The 26,088-nt window shown below is 44.4% G+C and overlaps 4 protein-coding genes across 9 annotated transcripts in view; 1 reads left to right on the top strand and 3 right to left on the bottom strand.

The window, feature by feature from the left end:
- The window catches only part of LOC128305166 (phosphatidylinositol 4-phosphate 5-kinase type-1 gamma), a 41,759-nt gene extending 41,301 nt beyond the window's left edge, over nt 1–458 (bottom strand). For all 6 annotated transcript variants that reach the window (XR_008287449.1, XM_053042490.1, XM_053042491.1 and 3 more), the window contains exon 1: nt 36–458. Coding sequence is in view for 5 of the 6 variants with exons in the window: in XM_053042490.1 (XP_052898450.1) it covers nt 36–153 (118 nt within the window). In the remaining variant the exon portion in view is untranslated. The remainder of the gene's footprint in view (nt 1–35) is intronic.
- Nucleotides 459–3,083: 2,625 nt separating this feature from the next.
- On the bottom strand, nt 3,084–14,124 carry LOC128300432 (uncharacterized). Its single transcript, XM_053036479.1, has 9 exons — nt 14,067–14,124; nt 12,955–13,118; nt 10,792–10,981; nt 10,533–10,636; nt 10,298–10,461; nt 9,703–9,845; nt 8,294–9,194; nt 4,800–8,217; nt 3,084–4,723 (listed from the first exon to the last, which is right to left on the bottom strand). Exons 1-9 carry the CDS (start codon nt 14,122–14,124, stop codon nt 4,415–4,417), a joined length of 5,451 nt encoding a protein of 1,816 aa, XP_052892439.1. The 3' UTR covers nt 3,084–4,414.
- A 1,604-nt stretch (nt 14,125–15,728) lies between these two features.
- On the top strand, nt 15,729–19,032 carry LOC128301461 (inhibitor of nuclear factor kappa-B kinase subunit beta). The gene is made up of 6 exons (XM_053037960.1): nt 15,729–16,016; nt 16,105–16,502; nt 16,563–17,657; nt 17,723–18,075; nt 18,292–18,708; nt 18,777–19,032. Exons 1-6 carry the CDS (start codon nt 15,896–15,898, stop codon nt 18,817–18,819), a joined length of 2,427 nt encoding a protein of 808 aa, XP_052893920.1. The 5' UTR covers nt 15,729–15,895; the 3' UTR covers nt 18,820–19,032.
- Nucleotides 18,949–19,920, bottom strand: LOC128301462 (transmembrane protein 242). Its single transcript, XM_053037962.1, has 4 exons — nt 19,892–19,920; nt 19,721–19,805; nt 19,388–19,626; nt 18,949–19,321 (listed from the first exon to the last, which is right to left on the bottom strand). Exons 2-4 carry the CDS (start codon nt 19,803–19,805, stop codon nt 19,148–19,150), a joined length of 498 nt encoding a protein of 165 aa, XP_052893922.1. The 5' UTR covers nt 19,892–19,920; the 3' UTR covers nt 18,949–19,147.
- Nucleotides 19,921–26,088: the final 6,168 nt, after the last annotated feature.

Raw genomic sequence — 26,088 nt, 5'->3', positions numbered from 1 at the left:
CTTGGGGATAAAACAACAATCTCAATCACACTTACCATATTCGTCTAGCTCCAGTTGCTGATCCTTACTGCTGCTGGTAAATTCGGAGTTTTTCGTAGATAGGGCCGACTCGACGTCGATCGTATCGATGGCAGCCGTATCTCCGGAAGCCATCGCCCTTACTTACTGCAACCCTTAACCGCGCACACGAAAATATTTTCGATGCTCTAGGTGTGTGTGTTCTAACGTATACACACCTGTTCACCCTTCGACCGAAACCGGAAGCGATAGCTTCCTTTACTTCAAGCGACGGATGATTTGATCGGTCGCCAAGGGGGGCTTTTGCTGGTATTTCTTATTCGACACACACTGATGCACTCAAACACTCGTATTGCAGATATATTATTCTCGTCGTAATGAAATCATGAAATGCACACTAGAAAATTGCAAATTTTACCTTCGCTACGGAGCAACTACTGGATGATTTCTTGTTGCTAGGTTACATTCATTTAACTAAGAACACTATAGAACTGTGTGGACACAAACACTCGTTTCGTTTTAACCTTTTTCAACACTTTTTCACTTTCTAACGATGGGTGATTTACGGTAGAAATTTTAGTACACCTTGTGGGCGCCTAGATTCGCTACTACTTACTTCCCCGAGGGATGATGTATTGTGCCCCCTTTTTATTGTACACGAAAGAAACACGTTATACTACTCAATCGTACTACTCTGCAAATTGAAAGTAATCATAATAATAATAAAAAATGTTATATTTCGAGATTTTAAAAGTTGTATACTTCTTTTGAAATGTCTAAAATTCTTGAATTTTTTTTAGTGTGAATTCTCAACAAAATCTCATTCCATTAAAAAAAAGCAATTGAATTGTGCCTTTAAACAAGGTCAAACATTCCATGCCGTCTCTTAGTGGCAAAAAGGGGGTTTGTCCACCGTTTTCCACCTTTCCCTTCGATAAGAACTAAATGGGAAACGTCACCTTCAATCCAATGGCAGGTGATTCTTCCTTGACAAGGAAACTGTCGTTGAAACCCCAACTGCAATGGGCAACGCTACCTGTGCGAAAATGTGAATTGATTTCCTTTACATACCGCATACACACACAACTACAGGTACATGTGTTGTAATACAAATTTTCACGGCTGTATTTCTACTAGGCACCCTGCTCCGGAAAAAAACCCACCCGTGTACAGTGAAATATTGTAAGCAAATGTAACTTTCTGCTGGCTACCTCCACTTGCTGAGTTTTGCATCGACCAACCGAGGATTTTCCTACACGCTCCAGTGGATAGCTTTTCCTCGTTCCCAAAACAGCGCCCGCTGGACCGGCAGCCCTAGGGCCGCGTTATCACCGACTGGGGCTTGGCCCACAAATGCTTTTTTCTGCCTTCCCACCCCACATACACGCCCTGTGCCGGGAAAAGCGAAAACTCCACCAACCGTGGGGCGTTTTTTTCCTTGTACATTACGTTTGCAGTGGCGGTCCCTACTGTACCGCTTGTGTTTGGTTTCTTATGCGAATTAGTAAGCAGCACGGCAAGTTGGCCACAACCCATACTCTAACTCGGTAGCCGGCAGCATGTTCCCTTTCTCTTCCCTCGTAAGAAACGCAAAGGGAAATCAATAAGTTTTCCGCTCGATATTTTCCACCTTCACCGGACGGACCATCCGTCTGTGCGCGAGTGTGTGTTACATGAAACACGGCGACAAGTGGACGTGTGAGGAGCGCACACAAGCACGGCGACAAATGTACTACCGCTCCCTGCAGTACATTGGTCAGCTTGGCGTACCAGACACACCTTAGCCTTTCCCGCACCGATTGTAAGAGTATTTCCACTGTTGGTGCATTATCAATGGGTGTTGCGATTCTATGTAGGGAAGTTTTCCTGCTCATGGGTCATTGTGTGATTGGAACCCAAGACATTCCTAGGTGTATGCAGCAAACCGCAAGCAGAAGTCGGAGAGTGACGAAAGTGATGGCAAGTTGCAAATTATGTTGGCCCCGATTCACGACCGCACGATGCTTGTTCCTTTCATGCTATCCTATTGCTCACACATATACACGCACGCACACGAGATGATACACGCACAGTTTTTGAATGAATCACGACGGATCGGCTGGTAGTAACATAAACCCGAGACTGTGCTATACTGCTAGATATGGAACGCGACCAAGCGCCAAGTATCGAGGCAAGGCAAGTGACGAATTTGGCTCGCTGCGACTGCAATTTTCCCATTTGTCATCACCGAACTCGGGGTGGTGGTGGAATGGTTTTGCGTTTTCTCACAATCACGGACCATGTTATGGACGGCCCCAGGCACCCTTCAGAGTTGACATTGTGGACACACTCGGACGCACTGCACAATTCCTTCCACTTGCAGCTCGAAATTGAATATTAGATGGTTGCGATATTGGCTATCAGGCACCTTGTTACACACCGCACTGGCTACGGTTGTCTCGCGGAATGAAAAATCCGATCACGACGACGACGACCCAGCCCCGTCTCGCACCAAAACTGCACTTAAATCCCGGAATCAACTCCACGAAGGAAGGTATGTCGTGTCAGATTTTTCCATCCACAGCGTAGCACATGCACGAATTGCTTTCACACGGTTGTCACATTGGAAAAAGTACACTCACACCCTAAATACTACGTTGGCGATGCTGGGCGAACATTGTGAAAATAGGACCCGTCCGCGAAAAAAGTCTCCTTCCCAGCGGATTGAAATTTGCTATCGAATTTCTGTACGCTGGAACAAAGTGTATGAAGGAAAGGTGTTCACACTGGTTTGACAAGCAACGTTGGTCAAGGGTTGTAGATAAATGACAGCTCGAGTCGGTGGTACACTTTGACAGATCAGTGGCAAATATCACTGTTTCAAAAATACGTTTTTAGCAAATTAAACCCTAAAGAAAGCAGATAAACAAGGTCTTAGTTTATATCCCAGATAAAATTCCAGTTTCTATTGAACAAATCATTTGATTGTAATCAATTTTTGTTCTAAATATGTTCATACCAAAGCATTTCACACAGGAAGATGGAAGTTCCATTTTATGGTCAAAATTTTGATTATTGTTTTCAAATTATTTATCCGTTGCAAAATACTCACAATAAATCACAACTGAAACCAGAATTCTTAATCATAAGGCACTATTTATTATGTGTATCAGTTTCATGTGCAGAAAACAAACCTCAACAATGCATTGCGAATTAGGCCATACAACCATGGCTAGCGGAGTTTTTGCTACTTTTTCACACATCTAATCAATATTCTAGCGATCTACATATTGGCCTGTGAGGGAGGAACTAGTGGTATGGTACTGCAACATATTTCCTGCTGCTCAAATTTTCATCATTTTGCATAACGCATGAATAGGAATGTGTACGGGCTACATGTATTATAATTGTGGGCTTTTCATCAGTGTTGTACGCAGAGGGTTCATATATATATATTCAACTGATTGCTTTGTTACATTAAACTGCTATGTAACTAACAATGTAATATCTGGAAAATATCTGGATTTTGCAAACAGTTTCAGTTTTGGTGTCTTCTGTTCAAATAACAACCTCTAATCCGATGCAAGAAACAGCTTTTGTTATAATACTACTACTACTACTACTACTACTGCTACCTGCTCCACGTTTTCTCTTCACCACGAGCAACTTACACATGTTGATTTAATTTATCGTTTGTTGTGCACGCGAACGATGAATGTTTTTTTAAGTTAAATAATACGCTCTGCAGTAAATAGTAAAGTATGTTTAAATAGAGATTTCCTGTTCTGTTTCTACTGCTGCAAAACACCAGCATGCACATGTGTTCGGCACCTAATTAGGAGTAACGGAGACTTCTTCTGTGTATTTCTAGACACTCTAAAAGGCTATGCATCAACATCGAAAATATACCTAGATAGGTTCTAAAATCACATTTCAACAATATTGTTGCTGTTTTGTTGTTCTTGTTTCTTCTATCATCTTTCTCTCCCCGTTTTCAATCTAATTTTACACGCGAAAAAAACTAACCTTCGCTTCCCCCCAACTCTTTCTCCCTCGTTCAGTTCAGTGCAATCATTTATCGTACAATATCAATGTTGTTTAAATATTTGTTTGTTCATAATAATGGCCTTGCCTTGTTGTGTGGGCTACATGGAAATCCTAAATAAAAGCGGAAAAAGCATCAGCACTCCGCTTTACACCTCTCCTTCATATCCGTCTAACTTTACGCACCGAGTTGTGGAGTTTGTGGTTTCGAACCAACAGAAATGGCAGAATGGTGTGTACTGTTTTACACTAAACAACTAGCATAATCCAAACAAATCTTCATTTTCCAAACAAGCGGCACCCACCAAGAAGGAGCCTCGAAACTTTATCCCGTTTCATGTTCTCGCACCGTTGCGAGCCGTTTTTCATGTCGTCATTTCTGATGGTGGTGATGATGATGATGGTGGTGGTGATGGTGATGATTTTGACGACGCTTTAGCAGCGTAAGGCTCGCGTTTGGATCACTCAGAGAGTACGTTTCCGGTTCAAATACTGGTGGATATTCCATGTTTGGGTAATCTGGAGAATTTCGTGCAACGGCCACTAGATTTGGACCAAAGTTTGGCACCAACACAGCCGCAGAAGAAGCGCTGGATATAGCAGGATGAGCCGGTTGTCCAGATCCGGTTCCGGCGGTCGTACTATTTGTAGTTGCGCTGTCCATTGGAAGAGTCGCTGGTACCTGGAAAAGGGACAAAATATGTATTTCGTTAGGCAATTCAAACTGTAAACTGTTCCCGTAACTTAGCAAGACCTACCTTCGGAAAGGTAATAGGTGAAAACACCTCATGATCGATCACAGTAGGCTGGCTATTATCGCTGCCATGATTGTGATGATTCTTGCCAAAGATCGCACGATGCAATCCAGGTGAACCGAGCAATTTTTTCTCCTTCGCAGTTTTCGTAGAACTGAAGCTAAGTTTCGTAAAGTACGAAGTGGCCCCATTGCTGCCGGCCCCCGCTCCACCACCTCCATTAGTACCATTCCCATTAGCACCACCTCCGCCTCCTCCACTAGCACCTCTTTCTGGGGCAGAATTTTTACGCATATTTTGCAGCTTACTGGAGTTTTCCTTAAAATCCGACGAACTATTGCACGTGTTGGATTTTTTTAGTCCACCAATAAACGCACTACTTGTCGATCCCGTTCCCGTACCACCACCACCATTATTGCTCACTGACACAGCCGTTTGTTGGAATAGCATCGCGGAATGTTGTTCAAGGGCCGCATTCAGTTCGTTATTGTTCTTCTTCCCACCAAGGCCACCTACAATGTTTGTAAACGGCGTTAACGGATGGGACTGTGGTTGATGTTTCAGGTTCACGTTCACCATCGTGCCCGGGGCGGCCGGTTTGTCGAGTTGTTTCGTTTTGAGCGATTCCTTATCGTTATTATTGCTACTCGCACCCGTACCGGAGGTGCTTGATTGCTTGAATTGGAAGAGCTTTTCACTGCTTGCCTTAATGTTATCGAGCCGTGCAATGACCGCTTTGTTCTTGCTGCGCTTAAAGCTGTCCCGCAGCGATAGTGACGTCGACAAACTGCCACCCGCTCGTTGCTGTTCCGGCACAACACCCGACCCAGCGAACAGGGAGGAGGAACTCGTTGCAGCTCCAATCGCAACCAATCCGTCCGCGTGTGCACTATCTCCACCAGCTTGTTTGCGATCAGAATTGATCCAGTTGAATGTTTTTTTCTTAATCGAACCACCGCCACCACTTCCACTACCACTTGTTCCAGCAGTGGTTCCACCAGTTCCATTTGTTCCATTGCTTGCGACACCTCCGGCACCGTTCACACCCGAACCAGACGCTCCCACGGTCGACCGGGTGGGTTTAAAATGCTGATAAAACGCATCATCACCGGATATCATTTCGTAGCCAAAGTCGCGCAACTTTTGGCCCTCCTTGCTACGCGTGTACAAAATGTCCTCATCGTCCAGCTTGAAGCTTTGTGCATAGTCCGGCGTTATCGGTAGCTGACGGCGTTGAATCTTGTTAACCGATTCCGGTATGGCGGGTGCGACGCTTACCGATGCAACCTGTTCCGTTCCACCGGTGCTGATCAGTCGTGCCTTCCGATCATCCAGCTTCTCCACACCAAGGCAAACGCGCTTGTTGTACATATCCTGCGCTTCTTCTGCCTGCTTCTGCAACATCAGATCCTTTAGCGTGATCATGGACTGCAGGTTGCTGTGCGAGTGTGTGCTGGTGTCCCACGTATTCGCCGAATGTATCTTTGGCACCGAAAAGTCCATCGCTTTCGATGTTTGAAAATCAAACTCCACCAAATTTGGGTTCGACGCGTGGATATAGTTGTGCGGCGAGATACGTTTGCTTTTCTTTGCCTGATTAAGCAATTCCTCGGCATCGGACAGTGTGGGTGTGACCGGTTCACGTATGATAACCGGTGGCGGTGTTGGTGTTGCCGTTCTTGGTGGTGGTTTTGGTGCGGATAGGACCGTTTTTTCACCCGCGCCAGAGGCAAGGGAAAGATTACTGGCACTAAAATTTCCTCCATCGGCTGCATTGGCCATCGAAGAACCGACCCCACCGATCGGAACCGTGCTCGAAAGTGGAAACACTTCCGTAGAAACAGAAGCCGTCCCTATCTGTAATCCACCAGCTCCCGGTACCTTTCGATAGCTTTTGAATTGTGACGTCGGTACCGGCATTTCACTCGAATTGCTTTTTTCCACGTTACGGTGAGAAGAAAAGAAGCCGAAAAATTTGCTTCCTTCACCGGTGGAACTGCTGGTAGTGTTAGCGGCCTGGGACGACGTACTTCCGCTTCCCGTCCCACTACCATTTTTACCACTGCCCGCAGCATGGTTCGTATCCGAACCGATTTTAGTGAACTTTTTCAACGATCCAAAGTTAAGGTGGTACCGGTCCTGTTTGGATGACGTTGGCGTTCCATCGGCACCAGACGATCCGTGGGATGGTCCCGCTCCCGGTGTCATCTGGGGTGAAGGTGTGCAGAGCAAGTTTAGCTTCAGTGTGCTATCCATCAGTCCAAGCTCATCGTCCGAACTATCCGTTTCGGTAAACAGTTCTCGCGAACTATTATGATCAGCTGTCTCAGTTGATATCAAACTAGCACCCTTCAGAGTGGCCTGCTTTATGTACTCCATCCACTGTACCAGTGCTTCCTGCGTTTCGGCCGCGAAATAGAACGTTTTGTTCGGATGGTACACCTTGAAGGCGTGAGGGCGCGAATGGACCTCCTTGGCGAGAGAGATCGTAAACCCGGACAGGAATATCATACAGTTCGCCTTCACCGATTCTTTGCGATTAAATCCGTACAGCGTCGTTTCGATCAGTACGAAGTAATATTTTGCCCAGTACGACATGCCGCTTCGATCCTTGGTGCGTCGATACAAATGGCCCTGAATATCACTCACGCAGAGCGTTTTCAGTGACACATTGCGACGCTTCGACAGTAATGAGTTCTTTTTCTTCAGCGTGAGACTCTTCGTTTTGTTCGGTGTCAGCAGCTCCGAGCTGCTATCCGTGGGAATGCTTGGAACGGTGGCCGCTGGAGCATTCGGAGAAGCGGACAAAAGTTCGCTTGGAGGAGCGGGTTTAGCTGGCGGTACTACTGCTGCTGGTCGGGAAGCCGGAATAGGTGGAATTGCTGTCCGTTCGGCCGGTTTCGGTGGTGTGACCGTACCTGGTACAATCGTAGCGAGTGGTGGTGTGCGGTTTTGTTTCAGATCGATCACATTTGCTAGTTTCGATTTATTCGGACTATCCTCACGACTATCGAGGGTGTTGCTGAGCGAGGAAACGAATCCGGGTGCCGTGTCGGGAAATTGTAAAACTGCCGCTACCTTTGGTATTGATGGCACGGAAGCCGGAGTTAAGGGTGATTTTTCTGAACCGGGGACACCAATCGTTTCGAGTGTACGTTTCGGGCGTGGTGGTGGTACCGGTGGTGCTTTGAGGAGATGCTCCTTGCGTGGTTCAATAGCCGGTGGAACATCGGAAAGCTCGTCGTCGTATGCCGGTGTGCTGTAACTCTTATCCAATCGACCCCGTTTCACCATTTCCCTATTTACCACAACCATGTTGATTGCTTCTGCTACTTCTGGATCTTTTGCGAGTTGTCGTTGCATTGGGATTGGTTTCGTAGAGGTTACTGTGCCAGATGTTACTCCAACACCCAACGTGCTGCTGTTAGTAAGGACACAACAAGAGATATCGTGGTCAGAGTAAGATTCAAATATTCCCGCGAATACAAATAGCTTACCTTCCCGTTTGTTGACCATTAGTAAGGGCAGATGCCGTGATCGTTCGATTCGCAAACGATTCGAACCGTTTGACGCGCTCGGTAACGGTCGGTGGAATGACGGTCGGCGGATCTTCATCGACGTACGGTATTGGTTCGAACGTTTCTAGCACCGTGCTGTCCACCTTGCAGGTGTACTTTGTATCCACATGGCACTGGTCCGCTTTGGAGCTCGATTCAAACCGGACCACTTTCGATACGCCCGCCTTGTACGCCTCACTGTCTGCCAGCTCCCTGCTACTGCCCGGACTAGCCCCTATGATCGAAAGATCGTTCGGTGGTGCGACGGCAATCTCTTGCGGCACAATGTCGGGCAGGGAACTTTTAAGCCCACCGAAGCTGCTACACTTTGCCGGCACACCAGCACTATCAGTGCCTCCCACCAGCCCGAGACAGGTGGTCGTTGGACGAGGGGACATTTCAAGTCCAAACCCAAACGAAACCGACTTATCGCGCAAACTTTGCAGATCGCTTGACAACAACGGTTTCCCTTTGCGCTCATGCCACGAAGTGACACCGACCAAATCTTTGAAGCTGGACAGAGTGTGCCGACGCTGCAATACAGCCCTTGGTTTGGGCAGATAAAGTCGGATCTCTTTTTCCTTCTCCTTTACGTCCGTCGGCGTAAGGATGTCGCTACCGTCCGATTCGGAGTCGGATGGTACGTGTTTTTCCGGGACACGATCGAGTGGTAGCGAGAAGTCCTGCAGTGCGAAAGTGTCCGTTGTCCGTGGACTTGGCACACTTTCATCCCAGCGGTAGGGAAGTGATCGTTTTTTGCTCGGTAACCGAAACGGTTTGATGTAGATTTGTCCGTAGATTTTGATATGCTTCGGGCGCTTTTTCAGTGTCAACAGGACATCTGTAATGTGAAGAACAAAACAAGGCAAAATATGAACAAAAGCAGTCGTTAAGCATGTCCGGGTTGAGGAATAAATGCATTAAAGAAGCTTTACAATTAAGCTAGAAGCTGTTGGCGATCATTGTACAACATTTTTGAAACCGCAGCACACATTACAAAGCAAACTCAAGTTACCAAAAATGAGAAAAAGAAGATGAAGATAGAATTAAAGTAGTAAGAATAAAAATATGCAATAATTATCCCAACAGAAGTGGGTTGATACGATCTGATCCTCTTATTGCTTTCCTGTGCCTTCCATTCTCGCTCATTTACGATCGATTGGTTTCATGATCGAACGCACCGCATGCATGATGGACCGCACAGCGGTGCAAGGCAAGGATAATAAACAAAAAAAAAAATGAAACCCGACAAGAGCCATCGACCAAAAGGACAACGAGCGTTTCGGAACAAAAAAGGGAAAACCAACAACTGGAAAAGAATAAAGCAAAACAAGGCTGCTTCTACCTACCTGGCGGTGATTCCTGTAGCTGCTGCAGGACCTTCTTATACTCCCAGCCGACCACCGTCTGGTAGTTGATTTGCACTATTTCATCACCATCCTCGACCTTGCCAGAGTTGTGGGCGGGTGAGTTGAACTTTATTTCAGTAATACTGACGAATCGTCGCCGTTGTGTCGCGTGAAACAGAAATGGTGAGATTGTTGCGTACAGAAGGAAGCCAAAGTAGCCACCATCGCCGCAGGCAGCATCGGAAGGTGACATGAAAACAAAAACCCAAAGAATGATTAGCAACGGATGATGTTTTCACCAGAGTTTTAGTGATCTTTTTGCGATGATTAGAAGAAGATACAAGGGTGGCATGTTTGCTGCCGTGCGTTGTGTTTGAAGTGATCAGTCAAAATAACTTTCCACAAAGAACAAAGCGAAAGAATTTCGACACACACACACACACACACACACACACACAAAAAGGAAGCGATTACATTGGATGAATTTCTAATTGCCGCAAGGCTTTCCTTTTTTATGCCGCGTCAAAAAAACCTTTCCACCAAAAAGAAAACTCAAAAGAAAAGCATCATTATCACTTGTACGGCGTGTACTTACCGGTGTACACCGTGGAAGCTTTGCATTATCAGAAAGCCGAGATCTGATTCACGCTTCTTAAGCGTCACAAGATCCAGCGAGGCTGGTTGCAGTATGATCGGATCCATAATATCCTTAATGATGTACTCTCCAATATTTTCTAGCTTTTTGGCGTTCTGACGAATCTGTAACGAAATGTCAGTTAGTTATAGTGTGATTCGGTCGGTAGGTTTATGTGCTGCCGGTTGTGTTTTACCGCCTGTACTGGCATGAGTGAAAATCGATCGCGCATCGCAACGGTAGCCACTTCCAACCCGAATCGCATGCACTGTTTACGCAGCTCATCGAATTTCTTTTGACCTGGTCGTTAAGTAACACAATGATAAGTATTAGTTTATGAGTGTATATCGGAAGGTAAAGCAAAAATGAAACGAAAAGTGCACATTAAAACATTCGTAATGTTCCTTACGCACTTACGTAATGTTCCTAGTTCTTGATAGGAACAACTTTCTTACCTCTAAACGGCGCTCGATCGAGCCATTCAATTAAAGCTTTCAAGTGCGTGATCGTACGCGTAATATCCTTCAGTACAGTAGTTTCGAGTTTCTCCTGGTCGGAAAATTCTAACTGCTTCGATAGCGAATGGGCCGCAGTTGCTACATGCAGCGCCAGGAACTGTAGATTCTCCTTATCCAGGTTGTAGTTCTAAAATGAAAAGGAAAAGAAAACATACATGAGGGGATCAAGTTTGTTTGCGACAACGTAAACGTGATTTGTCACCGTTTGGTGTTTGTGTGGTGGGAAAACGATCGGAAAGCGATTTGTTGTTTGCCTTGGTGGAGTGCCACACCGTCGAAGGGGCCAGCGACATGCACGACCAAGCCTAGCCCCATTTCCGGGGATCCCTGATAAGCAATCGCGCATTTTGCCGCACAAATTCTACCGGACTGGACAAACTGGACCAACAATCCAAACCCCACAAGCGCGCACGAACCACGTTCGCTTTACGCGGAAAAGAGAGTTTCTGTTGTTGTTATGTTGCTGCTTGTGCCTCTGTGGACATAAGAATGTTCTCCTTTTTTATCTTTCGTTGCGCAACTGGAAACCCGCCGGAATGAAGCACATCAGTAGCCCAAAGGCTCCGTGTAATGTGTGTGTGTGTGGTCAGAACTCCTCGACTATGCCCAGAGTTTGTACAACACATGTTTGTATTTCTTAAGTTCCGCACGACTCCTCGGGACAAAACTTGTTGCTGACTAATGCCGATGCAAAACTGCACACACAGAGAGACATAACAAAGTGATGTGATGCATGTGCATTGCCATTCAAACGCAAACGCAAGATAAAACATGATGCAACATGATGCAGAGGATGGAAGCGTAAACATACACAAAGCAGCAATACGGGATGCATCCAAGCGCACAGTAAAGCGCGCAAAGAGAACAGAGGAAAAAGGTTTACCATCCGGCGGTAAACCGGCGGCCTAACAATCGTTTGTGGTCTATAGAAGTGATGGTCTTTTAAATGAAATGAACAGAAAGGCCGAACGAAGGAGGGGTCAGCGGATGTGAAGAGCCGAGAGTTCTTTTGGCAAATGTGAATTAGTGTTTTATATGTGCTAATTGGAAGTAGTCTCATACATGCCATCTGTGAAAGCCACTGAAAACTTTATTTTACAAGCATTGTCCGAATGAAGAAGCATCAATCTCCATGATTGTATTTGCCGTAACGCAGGAGCGGCAAAATGTACTCAAAATGAAGAACTTTCGTACTAGCTTCCCCATCATTAAACGGTTTATTGGATCTCTTTGGAGGTTCTTATGGTGCTGGACAACTGTGCTGTTTTAACATTTGAAGGGAATAATATTCGCGCTAGGTTTCATGTTAATTAATACCCCAGACCGGTAGAAGGATTTGTATGGAACTGGTGTCTAGGAAATAGGGGATATTGAACTTTAGTCGTGTCTGACGTAATGGAAGCGTTGGTCTTAATAAGCTGGAAAATGTTGAGTTTGTCGTCTCTAGAAACAATCTGGATTTAAGTCCAGTTGTCTGGACTATACCGAAGTCTGCTTCGGAGATTTAATTCGAATCCGGACTCAAATCCAGAGCCGATTTAGTAGTCAACTCCGAAACCGACTTCGTAATGTATAAGAGTTTGATTCGTCGATACCAAAACTCATTCAAACACGAGGCTAAGCAGGCTGTTTTATAATAAGCGACTCCTTTAAAAATAAGGTTAAAGAAAGTCCAAAAAGTTAGGTCACAGCCAAAGGAGCCTCTAGTACCATAATGAAGCCACTAGGGTTTCATTTAATCACAGCAACGGTGTATCACAAATGTAATTAAATATTTTTGAACAACCGCAGTATCAGGCATCAAGTCTGAACAATAAACAAATCTTACTAATCTTTATTTACGTTCAACAGCCAGTTTGTGTTGCCGTTTTAATAATTGTAACCATAAGCATAATTGTTTACCTGGCATACCGGTTCCAAAACATATTTTTTATTATAAACTGAGGTGTGTAAAGTTTGTACGTAACAAGCTTACAACAGTGTTAAAATAGCAGGACAATAAGTTTCAAATGTTTGTTCGGTGTTGCGATTATTTTGTGTCCCGGTTTACGCAAAACTGTCCCTCAAGCTAGCAACTTCTGTAACAAACAGTATACTTACTGAGTTTTTTAAATTTTCCACCGCTTCCAGCACGATTTCTTGATGGCCGATCACGTGCATACCGAGCTGTTCGAGCTCGTACGGTCGTATATTGAGCAGCTGCTTACCGCCGACCCCATTGTTGGTGAACGACTGTACATAATGGTACATGGAGTTGTCCAGACCTGTTAGAAGTGGGAAAAGAAAAGGGATTTAAGATCATCATTATCGTGCGATTTTATGAATGCGTTTCAGCGTACAAGCGAGAGTAGCAAAAATAGGATGAGTTGCATAAATCATTAATTGACGACAGAATTGGGTGCTTCGTATGTCGCGGTCGCGTTGAACACTGTGTTGACAGTTTTTTTTTTCTCCACTAATTAGAGAACATTTTGCTTCCGTTTGTTCGGTGGCACACCCACTCCGGTGCGGGGCATTCGCTGCGTTTGTTGTAAAGGTCACTGGAGGATTTGCTTGTTAGAGAATGAACGAAAGTCCCACCAGTGCTCTCTTATCATCAGTGTGCCAATCCCAAAAATGTTCCCCCACACACATGGCGGATCGCTTTAAACGCAGACCCAGCTGCACCCAGTACAATCGTGCTATGGGCGAGGGTAAACCCTCTGTTGACCTTATTACTTTATGACGGACTGGCTTGTCGTGTACGAAAATTCGTTGATGATACATGCACGCGCATGAAGGAATGTTCCATTGCTGAATTGCACTTTCATTACGTGCACCAACTGGAGTGTGCTACTTCCGATCGCAGCTCGTTCGGTGGCCGATTTGTTTGTTATTCCGATCTGATCAGTGTCATTAACCTTATGGTACTAAGTTGGAATAATTCTTGTTGTTAGGGCAACATCCTAATAACCACACATCTTAGTAGTCTATGCTGCTCAGGACACGATCTTTGTCAACCCTTAATCTTATCATGCATCTGTTTTCTACTGCGAAAACTCCGCACAATAATTCTTCACTACCCTTCGATTGTATTGAATAGCTGGCTAGCCTAAGCCGCACCTGAAAGTTTGTAATTAATTTCGATAGTGTATGTCACTTTTTGATCAAGAATAAATCGACAAATTGGTGATAGAAAATTGACAGTTTGTGTGCAGTGCGTGCTGTCTTACCTTTCAACCAGTCGGTAACCATGTCCGGGCTCCATTCGGCAACGTTTATGTAAGCCATCGCAGGAATGTATATGGCGACTACTTCGGTGGATGATTGAAGAATCGGAAATCTAATATCCCGGTATTGGTATGAAATCTAATCCGCAAGCACAACACAATTTGTTTCTCCCGTTCGGTTCTAGCTGGGGCGCTCGAACCAAACACTCACACACGCGATATTGCGACGCGGTCAAAGTATGCTTTGCGCGGGTCGTCTTCTCTATCTACGTTTCCTCCTATTCGGTCATTCTATTAGTCACCAAACCCGTACAGCTTCCAAACAACATTCACCACCCCATTCCAGCATTAAATTCTCCAATCGAAACGATGATGATGATGCTAATGAATCCCTCCCCGGAGGATACCGTGCACTGCTGCTCGTTTACTTCCCTTTTTTGCTGTCTAAACCATTCGTTGCATCGCACTTCACAGAGAAATCGTAGTTAAATAAGAACCTTTTCCGGACAAGTGTATCGAATTGAACCGTTTGCTGTTATTGTTGTTGCTATTGCTACATTCTCCTGCCCGTGCTTCTTCTCGTTTTGGGGAAAATGTTGAAACTGCTTGTATGCTACCAAGAATGTGATGGCCGTATAGATTATTGTATCACACACTACACAGTACACCTGATTTTAGCAACACCTGGAGGAACTTCAACACGACACTATTTGGTCACCGTTGGCACTTCTTATTCCGCCCGACGGCGGACAATTCGGGATTGACCAGCTTTTCGGTCGGGAGTACGGATTCTTTCTTCGCCGAGTGATGCTTGCGTTCCTTCGCTTCTTCGCTCGAATGCCACCATAACACGGCGATGGACATTCCTTCATTGTTGCGGGTGTAGAAAAGTATTGCACTCGTTGCACCGAAGAATCAAAGTCTTAACCTTATGCAAACGCAATAGCGTTGGAACTATGTTACAAAGCAAAGATAAAGTTGTAACTTTTCTTCGTTAAGCATTTGCTGAAGCAAAACACCATTGAAGTGGAAAAAAATCTAGATAAACATGTGATGATTCAGAAATGTTAGCCCCACAGACGCGCTAGGTGGATTAGACCATCAATTTGATGTAAATCTGTCATTACATTGCTATAATTATAGCTGTTTGACAGTTGACATTCGTATTACGAGTCCCATATTACAAAAATTACGATCAATTGAAAATTTAAAAACTAAAAACTATAATTAATTACATAAACACCATTCAACGCGGCAACGCAAGAAATGTGAAGCATGTTGGAAGGTAAACGATAGACGAGTCTGTATTTACTGAAAGAGGATTAATTTCATGATTTGTGTGTGAATAAAAAATTATTTTCAAATCGTACTGAATAGAAAATGACTGTTTGGTTTTTCTCTAGCCAGCTAAAAACAATACATCCATTTGGCAAACAAACAATAATTACTGCATTGTTTACGAAATTGCAATTTTATTGCACTTTTCAAACCACCTGTATCGGTGCACACAGCGATCCGTATAATCATCGCTTAACAACTGTCAAACTGTGCAATCGTTGTTTGTTGTTATTTCTCTTTCGTAGCGAAGGGAAAGAAAACTTTAGTCTTTATTTATAGAACGCAATAAAGTTGCCAAGCCTGTGGCTTAGTTCGCGCAGCATCAGCAGCCAGATATTCCTACACCGGCGACCGGGAATGTATGGCAGATAGGTTAAATATAGCTACTCCGGCTGCATTCCTCCGGTAAATTAGAACACGATTGCGTGCGCTTTTGTTCTGCGGGAGAGTTCTTCTGGTCCCGTTTCAACTGGACAACATCCCTTGCAAAAACGATGATTAAACCATTTGAAGATCCTCCACTCATCGGGGACTGGTGCCGTGAGAAACGTTTGGGCAATGGAGGTTTCGGTGTGGTCACTCTCTGGAAGAACAAACAAACACAACAGACCGTGGGTAAGTAGATGCAGAATGAGACGGGCACCATTATCCGCCATACATATCGCTTAATCAATTCCTCACCCTATTCACTGTTTCTCTGTAGCAATAAAGAAGTTTCACATTCTGCTAGATCGTAGTGAAATCACCGAAAAGCACTGCGAACGATGGCGCAACGAAGTTAAGCTGATGACAGAGACCGTCCAGAATGAAAACATCGTAAGGACGGTGAATGTGCAACCAGTCACCTTTATTCAGGAGCTGCTGCGTAGCTCGGCCAACGGACTGCCGGTGCTGTGTATGGAGTACTGTGAGGGTGGCGATTTGAGGCGCGTACTCAATCGGGTAGAGAATTGTTCCGGCTTACGCGAACAGGATGTCCGGGATGTATTACGCTCGCTGCGTAATGCTGTTGCGTATCTGCACAGTCTAAAAATAACGCACCGAGACATAAAGCCGGAAAATTTGGTGCTAAAGCAGCACGGGGATCGGTTCATCTATAAGGTAAGTTTTGCGTGAATAGTGTCGCACGGTAGATTATGGTGGTTAATTGTTTTTCTTCAGCTCACAGATCTAGGTTATGCGAAGGCATTGGATAAGCAGAGTCTCAACGCAAGCTTGGTCGGAACGGTAGAGTATATTGCACCGGATCTGATTTACTGTGATCGGTACAACTGTTCCGTGGACTATTGGTCTATGGGTGTGATTGGGTTCGAGATTATTACGGGCGTGCGTCCCTTCATACCCCACGCCCCAATTACCCGCTGGATGATGCACGTGCAGCAGAAAAAATCGGCCGACATTGCAATCACGGAAGATAACCGCGAAAACTACACATATCATACGGAAATATTTGCTGAAAATCATGTTTCCGACTGCCTGCGAAAGCAGCTGGAAAAGTGGTTTACGTTGGCGCTTGAGTGGAATCCAAAACAGCGCGGTTATGTGCCGTACACTGCTCCCAGCAAAGGAGAACCATCTTCGAGTGGAGAAAATAGTGCTAAAGCTGTTAGAATTGTCGACGAGAAACAAAGTGCTTCGACGGTACTGAAGATATTTTCCCTGCTCGATCAAATACTGGAACAGCGTGTGTTGGTACTATTCTCGCTCTACGATTGTCGTTGGATTGATCTCGAAGTAACGCCGGAAACAAGTTTGGCAACGTTGCGCGACTACGTGTATCAAGCGACCGGCATCCCCGTGGATGAGATCGATTTTATACTTCCACTGGAACAGAAGCGCGAACCGCGCGTTGAAAATGATACACGTCCCTACGATCTGTATCTCCCAGACTTTTACGGTAAACCGATGGTGTACGTCGTACATCGGGGAGCCCGTGAAAGTATCGTCCAGCGTGATCTCAAACCGCGCATACCGAACAGTATTACGGACGTGTTTCAGAACATAAAAATTAAACTGAAACCGCACATGTTGCGTCAGTTCGTTGCCAACTCGTACTACTTTATCGCCCGCGAACAGCGGCTGTATGTGCTGGTGCTGGATGGCGTGCGGAACTATGGTCTGACGCTGAATGATAGTATTGCGCGACGAAAGGACGAAATTGGCCGGATGAACAAGGTGGTGTACGCGATTCTGGGTGGTGTGGAGTATCATAAGCTTACTGTACACCATGCACGTGATGCACTCAACGCTGCAAAGGTAAGATAACGGTTTGTGTGAGTGAAAAAAATATGGTTTAAATTGTTTTTGGTTTCATTCTCCAGCGAATACCGTCCGCTTCGTTCGTGTCCGCCACTGAGCAGTGGACGGAAAAGTGTACTCGCATGGAAACAAACGTGCGCAAGCTCGCCGAAATGGCTGACAAGATCAGTAGGCGGTACGAATCGGTATTGAAGCGCAGCAGGGATGCGTTACGCCACACGCTGCTTCACGAGTATGAGCAGCAGGATTACTTTGGGCTAAAAAACGTCGAAGGACGGTACGAACAGACGCGGGCAAGGATATTGGAAAAAATTACAAACGAAAGAACGCACATGGATATGTCGCAGGCCGTGTATGAGTGTCTGAAGCGTCGGGATGTGTTGTTACGCGATCCAGGATTTCAGGAGTTGCAACGGTAAGTGAGAGGCTAGGCATGATTGGTATAAGCGTATGAGGTACACTCATCCATATGAATCTCGGCTTATGAAATGTCCCAAGTACTGCTAGTCTTCAATAACACTGATTCAGCTGAGATTGGGGATTCTTAGAGATTTGCGAAAGATTCATTCATATTCATGCATGGTATACTAATTAACTTATTCCTAAATCATGTTTTGTTCTTCCTTTTCAGTCAACTGCTTGACATTCGTCATGAGATGCAAGAGATTGAGAAAGTGATGGAAAAAGTAATTGAGCTGACGGAAAAGTATAAGCGTGAACTGGCCCGGCTAACATTGGAACATCAGGATGAAGTGTGGAAGCTGCTATTTAGTATCGACAATTCTCACCAAACCGCGACTAGTAACGGAGAGCTATCGAATGGGACGAATGGTGCTTCTTGTTTTGTCGACTTTGACGATATGACGCCTGTGTTTGCTTTTAACCGGACGCGACCTAATACCAGTAAACCAAAGTTTCTGGTCGGTGGCCCAATGACTCCACTGCAATCGTCCGTTTCGAATGAAAGCTTCGAGAGTAATCGGGCTTGCGTGAATGATGGTCCGGATGTGGATGATTTAATTGCTGCAAACGACACGTTGATTAATACGTAAGTTTGAAATTGCGCCGTTGGTTTTGATGTGATGTAACTGTTTCCAGCTTCTTTGCCATTTCCAGAACGAACGATCTGCTAAGCAATAGCTTGTTAATGTTGAAGTAAACTTGGACCAAAGAATGGTAACATTGTTACGAATCTAAACAATTCAGATGTGAATTCTTCCTCCACCACAACCGGAAGTGTGCCTGATGATAGAAGAGAGTCGAATTGGTGCTATGTTTGAAGTGGCCATTAATGTTTGTTTCCGTTACCAGAAATTATTATTGCATGTTTTAAAATTCTCATATCGCACAAATAAATATCTCATTACTTGGATTACTATATACATTGACTCTCTATTTACATTGAATTCCGCGTTGCCACTGAAATGGCGTACTACAGCTAAGCTTTTCGGTTCGATCTGCGATTTCCAAATTACTTAATACATTCCCTACGGACTAGACTGCTTGTTCGGCAAGGAAGAAACATTTTTCTCGTCCTTTCCCCATGTCGTAAGGTATTGCATGAGATCGGTTAACCCTTCAAACTCAGTACGGCTCGTTGGTGGATCGTTGCGAGGAACTCGGGGCAATGCTTTACCGACTGATTCACGAAAGTCTTCCATCTGTAAGAAAAATTTGTTCAAAAGCCATTACCAATCGGTATCATCTTGTAATGCAGCAGTTCTTACATTGCTCGCCCCGCTTAGCTTCCATATTCCGTAGCAAAGAGTTCCCGTTCCAAGGATTGCATACAGTGTACCCCAGCCGAGTGCTCGCAATGCCAAACTCGTACCAGCCTCATGCAGCGCTAAGCTTCCGTGCAGGCCTTTATCGAAATACTTCGGGTCCGATTTCTTCGCCGACATGATTGCTTTACTGAATCCAGCTACGGCTGCCGTTGAACCGACTGCTGCCAGAAACGCACCCGCTAGATTTGGTATGATTCGAAGAAGCGAAATGAACAACAGGTTAACCACTGCTTACTATAATTTGTTTTTGTGGTGAAGATCCCTCATGGTTACCTCGATATCGAAATTTCCGTTTTTCCTCCGCGAGTTCTTCTAAGGTGGGATTTATCCGGTTAGGCTGTTCCACTGTGGACGCCATCTAAACAAAATTATAATCGATCAGAAAACGATATAAATTAAACAACTTTAACCCAAATAAGCAATATTAACAAACAACATTATCACCTTTTTGCTTATTCAACGTTTCCGGCTGAATGAACGAAGATTGGATGTAAACAAAGTTATAAAAAAGGGCTGAACGGTTGTTTGACACTTGCTATGCCGCGATTACACGACCAAAATTGTCTGGAATGACAGTAGCGTTATTTGACGTCAGATAAGAGCACTGGCCATTATTGCAGTTATATGTCGATTTTTAGTATTTTAATAGCAACAGACATTAGAAACTGAAATAAAAAAAAATACCCTGGTTTGTAACGGTGCATTCTATTGGCCTTCTATTGTCCTGTAGATTAATCAATTTTATGGGAATAGTTTAACCAACCGTTTGCGGCAAGGAAAGGCATTTATACAATTAATATTTCTTATCCTAACTATTAGCTAACGTATTTGTAAATAACTTTTTTCGCTCTCGTCTTGGCGTAACGATCTACTAGGTCATGCCTGCCATGTCGGGACTAGACCTATTTTACCATGTAGTAGCAGGATAGTCTGTCCTTCCTTCGGGGGATTGGATATGGATGCCGTACGTTGTAATGATCTTAAGAATGACGAATAATTTACTGTCGGTTCCAAAATTTAATGGGACTCATAAAATCGTACCTAGGCTGAAATTTAAAGAATAGATTTAAATCTACGATAGGATTGTGTTAGATTAACTAATGTACTCAATGTCATGGAGACGCCCAGTTGACCAATAAATAATTGTAATGGGATAATTTTAAAATAAAAATAACCTATTAAGTGTATCAGTTGTCAATTTCGACGACACGTTGTAAGGTATTTTTGTATACTGCTAAGAAGAATGTAATACTAATAAGTTCTTTACCTATGTCTTATTACTAGTTCGCCCGCAGAACTCCTTAAAGCTTACCATAAACATCGATTGCATCTGTCTCGCACCTTCCATTTTCTATTAAATTCTTTACTAGATAGGTTTGGTTGAAGTTTAGTTCTATCGTATCCCAGCTCACAACATAAACTCTGCTGTCTCCGAAGTTGCTACCATTCTGGTCCCCTCCGCCCTTTCTAGCAATCACTCAATTTGCATTTAATTTCATTCCAACGAAGGAAGAACGGTCGGAGCCACATAGGATGATCATAATTTCCATCAAACGTTGGACAACATGAAAGAAAAGCGAAGGGAAACTGGCGAACACTCCATTCTATTGACGAAATGATGACATACCTATGATGAAGTGTTGGATCCTTTCGAATGATGACGAATGAGCGCCACTTCCATCCATAAATACACACGCCACAGAGTTTTTCCATGGAAATGTCATTATAATGTCACTTTATTGTTTTATGCAAATGAGTGTAATAATGCGCTTGTTAAGTGAGCATGGCGAGTGGGAAAGGGTGTAGAGTTGTGGGTTCATTTAGTGCTCTATTGCATAAGAGAGCTTGTGTGCGGGGTGGATTATTATATGATGATAAATTAAGTTCGCGAAGGTTTTTTATCATATGTTCAGGAAAGGGCTGCCAAGTATGGGGCAACCACCGTAATACAACAAGCGAATGAGAGTAACACGTTTATGTGACGACTCCATTCATCGATTGCAATTCGTTCATCTATCCATGTGTTTGTGCTCTAATTTTGAGAACATCCTCCAAATTTGAAATTCGCAAACCAGTTCCGATCCGCAGTTCGGTCGACTTCACAGCAAGGAATGTCGGGAAAATCATTCATACTTCATTTTGTTTCTGTTTCTGCGCGCGTACCCGAACAGGAGAATCGTATCAATCCGGTTTTAGTTGTGCCTGGGGGGATTCAGAACGTTGCCGGTTTTGCTGCTCGAATGAAGAGCTATGCCGTATCAGCATTCCGTACATTCGCGCTGTTAAGTTCCACGAAGCGATTTATCGATTCCTAACTGTAGCGGAAGAATACTTCTCCCCAATGGCTATCAGAGTATGATAGGGAAATGATGACCAAACGAAAATTCGAAGTTTCCCTGCCTACTGTAGCCCTATCTGACGTGACTACGTCAAATGAAAGAAATGCATTTGGCCATCCAGTAGGTTCCATTGAAGGGTGAGCATGCTTCTACTAAAACCCTGAAAATATCTTCCCAAAAAATCCTATATGACACAATTGCAGCGAAGAGCATTTCTGTTCTGCGATATACTACGACTGTATCATCATAACTTCATCAAAAAATCAACCTCCGGGCTGCGCTTGATTTGCGAAATGCGTAAAGTGAAATAAGGGAGGAAAAAAAACGACAATACTAACACACATTACGCACCCTAGCAGGTTTCTCTGTGTGCGGGCCCGTATGCATCCATACACTGAAAAATGAAAGCAATTTGTTGTTGGGGTGCACACACGTTGAATGGCGATTTCCGATCATGCGCACCCACACACATGCAAGCGCGCGCAATCATTGTTTTGCCCGAAAGCACAACAATTGCACTTTTTGTGCAACGACCACCAAGCGAGATGGACGATACGATGCAACGTGCGAGAATGAGAACGGATGCGAAGCAGTTGCGAAGAACTGGGCGTAACTTGTAGGGAAATGTTGCACAGGGCCGCCCTTCGTGAACCATTCGCCGGCAGCGATTGGATGAGGTTGTTGTGCGTTTGGGCGACTTGACGGCCTTCAAAATGGAGGAGCGGGTGAAAAGCAATACAGGGAAAACTGGTTCTACGATACACGCGTGCTCTCGCTCTCTTTATCTCTCTCTCTCTTTCTATTTCTATGTTTAAAGTACACGCACACACCCATGAGGCCCGCGGGATTGATGCGTTTCGAACCGCGAACGTGCCTTTGGGTCGCGTTGTTTCGGTTTGAACAACGTGCGATGCAGACGGACCGCGTCGTGTGCTCCTTCCCAAACTCCGGTGTCGTTAGAGAGATCAGCAGCAGCAACCAAACTAGGCAGCATTGATGAGACTACTGTTGTGTGGTTTCCCTTCACGTTGTGCGAATTCGCGTTCGAAAACATAGTAAGCGTGTGTTGAGCGTGGTTTCTGTGTTTCTGCTTGACGTTATGTGTTTGTCTGCGGATGTGGAAGAATTGCCCAGTTTGTCAAATAAGCGATCGAAGTGAATGCTGATTTTGACGCGGAATGTGTTGCCGTTACGATGGTGAAGTTGTCGATTGGTTCCCGTGCTAAAACACGTGCGTAAAACAGGAAACAAAAAACGTAGTAGTAGCTGTGTGTGACGCACGTTACGTCAAAAGTGACGTAAAAAACAAAACAAAACAAGATCGATTTTGACAGAAGCGTTGTTTGGTGTGGATGAAGGATTATCAGTTCTTAGCGCGAACGAAATACCCGCAGCGAGTGTGCATTGAAAGAATTTCCGGCTCTAACTGATACTAAACATCCGCGGCCCATCACGTGTCATGAAAGCCTTCGAACGCGTATATTAAGTAAGTGAAACGTTTGACATTTCCATTCCGTGCGTGGTGACAATTTCAAAACAATACTACTAAAGGATGTTACTAGGCGTCGATCAAATCGACTCCTTGCTGTCTCACTTTTTCCCTCAAACATTATCACTCTTTCTCTCTCTCTCTCGTACGTCTCTACAAAAATCGATAATTTGCAATTTGGCCTTTGACTTTGAGCGGGGGGTGGTCGACAAAGCAAGTGGTTAGCACTGCTAGTGCTTTTTTCTACCCCTGCAGGACATTCTTTTGTCGTGGGATTGTCTAGATTCTTTAGTTTGCCGCCGACAAGCACCACTACTTGTGGTGATGACCTTTCCTAAGTACCATGTGTGTATTGAGGGAGTGGTGGTGTTTAAGTGTGTAGGTGTGCATGAATGTTTAAATTGGGCAAATTTGAAAACCGCGGGTGGATTTCTAGGTGACAGCGCGCTGATCCTCGATAGTGGGAAAGTTATTTCAAACTCGGCTATTCGATGCGCGGCGCAAATATGTGCCAGATTATTTCGGTCATTTCGTGTGTGAGATGATTTAGTTGAACTCTTGTTACGCATATGTGAAGTATCCACTAGAACAGTACAGTGGCCTGACAGGGTTAACAGTTGTCGATGTTTTGAGCGATTTTATAACGAATGAGACACACTTGTGATCAGTTCCTGGAAGTGTTCCCACATTTATCTTAGGGTATAATAATTAATAAGTGCTTGAAACACCAGAACAGTTCATTATAAGTTCTATTCTACAAATTTTATGTGAACTTCAGAGCTCAGGAGAACCAATTTGGCCAATGAATTGTCGCAAAACAATGATTTGTTAAATCAATTGCAATGGCGCGTATCTAACTTTCGCTCTAATTTCCAAGCATGTTGAATACGGATGTAACAACGTTTCAACTCGAATGGTTTAGGACAGGTTGCTCTTATCTGCTCATAATGAAGTTCTATTGAATGTGTGGTTTTTGCAATTAGAATAAGAAGATTATTAGGTGTCCAGCACTTATACAAGGTGTCCTGTTTCTTTGTGAAGACTTCTATCCACAGCACAAGATTCAGCATAACAGCAGGCTGTGAAAATTCACGGAGATCCGTGTATGTTGAATTCGGACACAATTTTATGTTAATTTAATCGTTTAATCTCAACTGTTAAATTTCCAAATCCGCATGTCTGTCAAACTGCTTATATCAGATAGCGTGTATCTCGGGAACTACCTCACAGAAAGATAATGTTCTTGTACTGGTAATTTCATATTTTATAACTTTTATGAGCAGAATCAGTCAAGTTATTTCCACGGAGGAATATTGTTTCCATTTTCTACTTCAAAATTTTGATCGCGATATGAATAGTCTAAATGCAGCAACAGATTTGTAAAACATTTGAGGAACTGCGTTTAATTTGAAATCCATTTTGTTTTAAACATACTGCACTATTCGATGCACCTAACCGGAGAACTCATCCACTACTTAAAACGAGGTATGTAACACCAGCAACGTTACACATAGTGCGTCGATCGATACACACAGTTCGTGTGTTTCTTCCCTGCACGCGTAGTTGGCCATTTTTGACAACAATTGCAACCACCGCGGGCAAGCGAAGGCCACACCGAAGGCGCCCACCATACCGTACCCAGGATTTGGAATTCCAAAATGGCTCGTTTACTGCATGCCTGTTGTTCTTCTTCTACTCGCTAACGAAGTACCACACGCCCCGGGCCAGGCCAGCCGGGTGTGTAGTGTATCCATTACACATAACCGAGCTGTATACACGATGGTAGTGGTATGTGCGAAATATAACGCGTTCAGTGTAGCGTTACGGCCCGAAACGAACCGTCAAGGATAGGATATAGAGGCACCGATGAAGGCTGCGTTTGTCTAAAACGTGCACAAACTGCTACTTACCCTTGCTTCGATGGCTAATGTAATGTTGGATGAATTATTGCGTCTTACCATACCATCGCGTACGATGTTGATTCCTACACTAAAGGGTTGAAGGGCTTTTTTTTTGCAAAATAAACCACACGCGCCAGGGATGACGCTGCCGAACGAAAACCGACGAATGTAACTGCAGCAAAGTGCTTGATGTGGTGTTGTGAACCATAAGAAGCGTTGAGGTGGCGTAGCGTTTTCCCGATCGCAGGATGCGACCCACTTTGGGACGACTTCACGGTGCATTGCTGGGGTGTCCATCAAATCAAGCATGCATTTTTACGAATGCATACACTATTATTGCACCAGCGGATTGCGAAACATTGCTTTCCTGTCTTGTTTACTGCCCCAAAGCAGGCTACGTCGATCGAAACTGTGTGCAAACCAGGCACGTCTCTAGCGTGAGAGGGTGATACACTTGCTGGTATAACTTTCCTCGGGAGTACAACAAAATGGGGGTTTGCAGTTGATTCTAGTACAGCTTACTTCCTTGTTATCTCACCTGCAATGAAACACAAACGCATCAATTCGCGTATATTATGGATGTAACTATGCTGCTTCCTGACACTGTGCCCATATACATACCCACCACCACTATACCTCCCGTATATTATGCTTACGCACATGTTAATGAGCCCACCGCTTTGGTAATGACACCGCAAGGTGTATCATCCAGCGGTCGATGGGAGATTTTTCGCAAGAGCGCGAGTTCCGGTACTACCTTGAATGGTAAAAGAAAAGCTCGCAGTCTATCGTTTCTCCTTTCGCGGGAAGCAGATCATTGACAGACCACTTAGCCGGAGCCGTAATTGCTAAAATATACCGCCTGTTTTGCATGATTATTTCTCTTCTGGAAAAGAAGAAAATGCAAAAAAC

Source organism: Anopheles moucheti, chromosome 3 (assembly GCF_943734755.1).
Source record: "Anopheles moucheti chromosome 3, idAnoMoucSN_F20_07, whole genome shotgun sequence".
Lineage (NCBI taxonomy): Eukaryota > Metazoa > Arthropoda > Insecta > Diptera > Culicidae > Anopheles > Anopheles moucheti.
This window is presented reverse-complemented; position numbering and strand designations above follow the sequence as displayed.